Source organism: Caretta caretta, chromosome 3 (genome assembly GCF_965140235.1).
Source record: "Caretta caretta isolate rCarCar2 chromosome 3, rCarCar1.hap1, whole genome shotgun sequence".
Taxonomy (NCBI): domain Eukaryota; kingdom Metazoa; phylum Chordata; order Testudines; family Cheloniidae; genus Caretta; species Caretta caretta.
In genome coordinates, this window is record NC_134208.1 from 106,237,441 (window position 1) to 106,243,438 (window position 5,998).

Below are 5,998 nucleotides of genomic sequence, written 5' to 3' on the forward strand. Positions count from 1 at the left end.
GGATGTTTCACCAACATCAACATGGGATGGCCGGGAAAGGTGCATGATGCTCGCATCTTCAGGAACTCTGGTCTGTTTCAAAAGCTGCAGGAAGGGACTTTATTCCCAGACCAGAAAATAACTGTTGGGGATGTTGAAATGCCTATATGTATCCTTGGGGACCCAGCCTACCCCTTAATGCCATGGCTCATGAAGCCGTACACAGGCAGCCTGGACAGTAGTCAGGAGCTGTTCAACTACAGGCTGAGCAAGTGCAGAATGGTGGTAGAATGTGCATTTGGACGTTTAAAGGCGCGCTGGCGCAGTTTATTGACTCGCTTAGACCTCAGCGAAACCAATATTCCCACTGTTATTACTGCTTGCTGTGTGCTCCACAATATCTGTGAGAGTAAGGGGGAGACGTTTATGGCGGGGTGGGAGGTTGAGGCAAATCGCCTGGCTGCTGGTTACGCGCAGCCAGACACCAGGGCGGTTAGAAGAGCACAGGAGGGCGCGGTACGCATCAGAGAAGCTTTGAAAAACAGTTTTATGACTGGCCAGGCTACGGTGTGAAAGTTCTGTTTGTTTCTCCTTGATGAACCCCCCCACCCCTTGGTTCACTCTACTTCCCTGTAAGCTAACCACCCTCCCCTCCTCCCTTTAATCATTGCTTGCAGAGCCAATAAAGTCATTGCTGCTTCACAGTCATGCATTCGTTATTCATTCATCACACAAATAGGGGGATGACTACCAAGGTATCCCAGGAGGGGTGGTGGAGGAGGGAAGGAAAATGCCACACAGCACTTTAAGCACAGCACTTTAAAAGTTTACAACTTTAAAATTTATTGAATGACAGCCTTCTTTTTTTTGGGCAATCCTCTGTGGGGGAGTGGCTGGTTGGCCGGAGGCCTCCCCACCGCGTTCTTGGGCGTCTGGGTGTGGAGGCTATGGAACTTGGGGAGGAGGGCGGTTGGTTACAGAGGGGCTGCAGTGGCAGTCTGTGCTCCAGCTGCCTTTGCTGCAGCTCAACCATACACTGGAGCATACTGGTTTGGTCCTGCAGCAGCCTCAGCATTGAATCCTGCCTCCTCTCATCACGCTGCCGCCACCTTTGAGCTTCAGCCCTGTCTTCAGCCCGCCACTTACTCTCTTCAGCCCTCCACCTCTCCTCCCGGTCATTTTGTGCTTTCCTGCACTCTGACATTATTTGCCTCCACGCATTCGTCTGTGCTCTGTCAGTGTGGGAGGACAGCATGAGCTCGGAGAACATTTCATCGCGAGTGCGTTTTTTTTTCTTTCTAAGCTTCACTAGCCTCTGGGAAGGAGAAGATCCTGTGATCATTGAAACACATGCAGCTGGTGGAGAAAAAAAAAGGGACAGCGGTATTTAAAAAGACACATTTTATAAAACAGTGGCTACACTCTTTCAGGGTAAACCTTGAAAGTTAACATTACATACATAGCACATGTGCTTTCGTTACAAGGTCGCATTTTGCCTCCTCCCACCGCGTGAACGGATTTTGGTTGAATGCCAGCAAACATACACTGCAATGCTTTGTTCTACAGTGATTCCCCAGTACGTGTTGCTGGCCTGGAGTGGTAAAGTGTCCTACCATGAAGGACGAAATAAGGCTGCCCTCCCCAGAAACCTTTTGCAAAGGCAGAACCGCAAATGCCAGGGCAAAGTAATCCTTTCACATGCTTGCTTTTAAACCATGTATAGCATTTTAAAAGGTACACTCACCAGAGGTCCCTTCTCCGCCTGCTGAGTCCAGGAGGCAGCCTTGGGTGGGTTCGGGGGGTACTGGCTCCAGGTCTAGGGTGAGAAACAGTTCCTGGCTGTCGGGAAAACCGGTTTCTCCGCTTGCTTGCTGTGAGCTATCTACAACCTCCTCATCATCATCTTCTTCGTCCCCAAAACCTACTTCTGTATTGCCTCCATCTCCATTGAAGGAGTCAAACAACACGGCTGGGGTAGTGGTGGCTGAACCCCCTAAAATGGCATGCAGCTCATCATAGAAGCGGCATGTTTGGGGCTCTGACCCAGAGCGGCCGTTCGCCTCTCTGGTTTTCTGGTAGGCTTGCCTCAGCTCCTTCAGTTTCACGCGGCACTGCTTCGGGTCCCTGTTATGGCCTCTGTCCTTCATGCCCTGGGAGATTTTCAGAAAGGTTTTGGCATTTCGAAAACTGGAACGGAGTTCTGATAGCACGGATTCCTCTCCCCAAACAGCGATCAGATCCCGTACCTCCCGTTCAGTCCATGCTGGAGCTCTTTTGCGATTCTGGGACTCCATCATGGTCACCTCTGCTGATGAGCTCTGCATGGTCACCTGCAGCTTGCCACGCTGGCCAAACAGGAAATGAGATTCAAAAGTTCGCGGTTCTTTTCCTGTCTACCTGGCCAGTGCATCTGAGTTGAGAGCGCTGTCCAGAGCGGTCAGAATGGAGCACTCTGGGATAGCTCCCGGAGGCCAATACCATCGAATTGTGTCCACAGTACCCCAAATTCGAGCCGGCAACGTCGATTTAAGCGCTAATCCACTTGTCAGGGGTGGAGTAAGGAAATCGATTTTAAGAGCCCTTTAAGTCGAAATAAAGGGCTTCATTGTGTGGACGGGTGCAGGTTTAAATCGATTTAACGCTGCTAAATTCGACCTAAAGTCCTAGTGTAGACCAGGGCTATGTAGCCCTAGATATGGGAGTCACTTCACTTCACATGCAACTAGCAATGGAGTGGAATTTGGTGGCTGTCTAATGATGGAAGGTGACAGCTTATGGTGAGCAGTAACATTTCATCTGCAATGGGTTGTACCATCTAATGTGAAGTCCAACTGGGTTATATTATTGATGGAAAATGCTGTAGAGCTATGGTGTATAGATAAAGTGATCTTTCCACTTAGAATGAACAATACTACTCATTATAGCTCACAGTGCTTGACTAGCTCCTGACAAGCAGGACAGAATTGCTGTTCATGCAGTTCCCTGCATTGTCTACATAACAAATTCTCCACTCCACCTGCCCCGTCCAGCTGGTCTCTCTGCACTGCAGCCTTTTTATATTTTGAAATAAAGATTTACAGGCTGTCATTGGAGCTAAGTGAGCAACTGAAGGGCCCCACTGAAGTTTAGTGGGAGTGTTGCCATTGAATTCTGTACAGCCAGGGTTTAACCCCAGGTGTCCAGTGAACTCTGGCATTTTCCAGGTTTGTGGAGAAAGTGATTCCCAGTTTTCATAATGAAATTATTGATGTCTATTGAGAGATTATCACTTCTTCTTAGAGAAATGCCCCCTCTTTTTTTTTAAACCATATGAAAATAGGAACATTCATAAAAGGAGAGCAAACATGGCAAATTTGAAAAATGGGTGACTTTTTGCAAGGCAGATGTTTTCACTACACTTTTCAGAATGTTGTTGCTAGCTTTGTACAGACAAAAAGTGACACTTGGCTCAATTTGTCACATTGAACATTGAGAATGCTAAGCTAGAAATTCCCTGCTTGGCCATTACGGTGTGTACTCCAGAGCATATAATATCCCTTACTGCTTTGCGTTTGGATTCAGAGGACTACAGGTCTGCAGCCATAATACCTAGAACTACAGTCTCTTCAGTGCATTCACCACAATAAGCAGGACTGAGCTTGGATAGGAAACCTCCAAGTCAAGCGCTGGTTGCTGCAGTAAGTAGTGTTTGTGATTTAAATAACACTCTTCCAACTGAATGATTTAGGAAATATTCTGGTTTGAAGTGCCCATTCTTTATCAAGTGATGCAAACCTGATACCCTTAAAATTCCCATGGTTCTCTGCAAAAGTAGGACACTAGTCCTGATATCTTTCCCAAATTCCAGCTTGGCTGACAATGTTATGCCTACTTAAGTTCCCTCTACAATTTCAATCAGATACAGTAATCTTCACCTGTCTACCTCTGTTATTTCTGAGACACTCCATACAGTGAAGTATTTATTCTTCTTAATGGTTGTGCATTGCTGATATGTGCAGTTGATCAGCTGCCATATTCCAATCTCAGGTGGTTGCATTTCACTGATTCTGGTATAAAGTGGTTTGTAATTCTTTGGAATGAAAGTTGTTACAAAACATACATTTCAGATATTATTTCTTTCACAAGCGATATGCAGGTAAAGAGTTAATCTGGTCTGCACCAAAATCTTAGCCAACACTGCTCTTTTTCTGGATCAAAAGAGTCTCCAGGCTTAAGAAAAAGGAATGTGATTGACGGAAAAAAAGAGAGATAATGCAAGTTAGAACTTTTCATAGTAACCCTTTTTGATCACCTTCCTCCGCATAGGCTGAAGCTGAGAGCTCTGTGTGTGGTTTGAATTAAAAGGACCAGACCTAATCTCATAAATAGTTCAGCAACTTTAGCTTGTCTTGAGTTCATGAATGTGTCTAATCAATTTAAAGACACAAAGCTTCAGCACTTCACCATTAAGCGTGTAATCAAGGAATAAACTGTGCGGTTCAAAAGAGCTAAGCAATGGGAAGCTTTAAAATTTTTTGACTCTATCCACATCCTGGGATACAGTAAACCCAGTTTGACATGTTCTCTTTCACTCCAAATTGTTGGGTGGGGTAGTGCTTTACATTAATCAGATCCAGCTATGAGAGTTTCATTCTGCGACTGATGAAAGAGTGGAAGCAAATGACACAGAATGTCACTAACAATAAGAAATTAGTGCATGTCTCACTGATGATTAACTCTTTAAGTGTCCCAGTGCTTTCCAGACAATATGCTATTAGCTATAAACATGCACATTTAACAGATTATTGTTCTGCCTATAAACAGCTGAGCAATGACTGCTCTGCCAGAATGCACAGGCTTAAGTAACACATCAAGGTAAGAGAGTATGCAAGACTTCTTTATACACTACTGTCCCACCTTGTGGGGCTAGTGTAATAAAACCAACCAGCCAGGCATGTGTCAATCATTGCCTTGAGAAAGTGGCTGCTCTGAGATACAGTATTTAAAGAAATTACCTAACAGTGGCACTAAACTTTTGGGATACAGTTTGGTTTAGGAGCTTCTGAAAGAAACATAAATGTCAGTATTGTCTTACATGTCATATTTCCCCTAAACCTCCTGTGGATAATGGAATCAGCTACTTTGGTCTTGATCTGTAACATCAGCTGGTTTGAGAACCCAATTAGACGTTACTTTGTTAACATTTCAGTAACTAGCTAGAATCCCAGGGTTTGTAAGGTGAGGGACCATCTGATGTGACACAGCAATGTCTGGGTAAGTTTGGTCTCACATTGGCTAGAGAGAAGTTATGCAGGTAACTATTTTATCCCTGAACTCAATGGGCTCTATGTGGTTAGGATTTTTGTTCATGATTCTAATAAGTACTGTTTCCCATTCAAGGGATTGATGCTGGACAGCATACATGTGAAGTGTTGCACATATAAGCACAAAGCTTATATAAAGCTGTTCCACCATGTATTGTAATGCAATAGGCACTGGAGCAGGGCAACTAGATTCTGGATCTGCCACATGGTTGCCCTAACCATCAGACTACAGAATCACTCTCTCTGGCCCAGTGACTCTTTAATTATTTAATTCAAAGTGAAACAGCTTTAACAGGAGAGACTGAGGAGCCCCATATCAGAATATCCCACAGCCCTGTGCTTCGTGCACTCTCCTGGGAGACCCCTATTCAAATCCTTCCCCTCGCCCAACTCTGCTTGACAGGGAGAATTGAACCTGAGTCTCCCACCTCCCAGGTGAGTGCTCTAACCAGTAGGCTAAAAGTTTTAAGATAGACGGGGTGCTGATGATGCCTATCTTCGGCCAGATTTTGAATGGGACCTGATTCAATAGGTGGCCTTTGAGCATACCTACCGGCTTGGGCACTGCATGTGAGGTAAGTGAGTGAACACCTATCTTCTCCCGGTTCATGAATCACCCTAGGGCTGAGGTCAGAGATAGGAATGCCCAGAGGCAGAAACATAGGCACCTAGAGAACTTTTATCCTGAAAATGTACATGTTGAATGAGTTTAGGTG

The 5,998-nt window shown here is 45.2% G+C and overlaps 1 protein-coding gene across 1 annotated transcript; it reads right to left on the reverse strand.

Annotated features, from left to right (window-relative positions):
- Positions 1–735: 735 nt before the first annotated feature.
- Positions 736–2,656, reverse strand: LOC142071423 (uncharacterized). The gene is made up of 2 exons (XM_075126198.1): positions 1,724–2,656; positions 736–1,335 (listed from the first exon to the last, which is right to left on the reverse strand). The coding sequence occupies exons 1-2, from the start codon at positions 2,301–2,303 to the stop codon at positions 815–817; spliced, it is 1,101 nt and encodes a 366-aa protein (XP_074982299.1). The 5' UTR covers positions 2,304–2,656; the 3' UTR covers positions 736–814.
- Between the last annotated feature and the right edge of the window lie 3,342 nt (positions 2,657–5,998).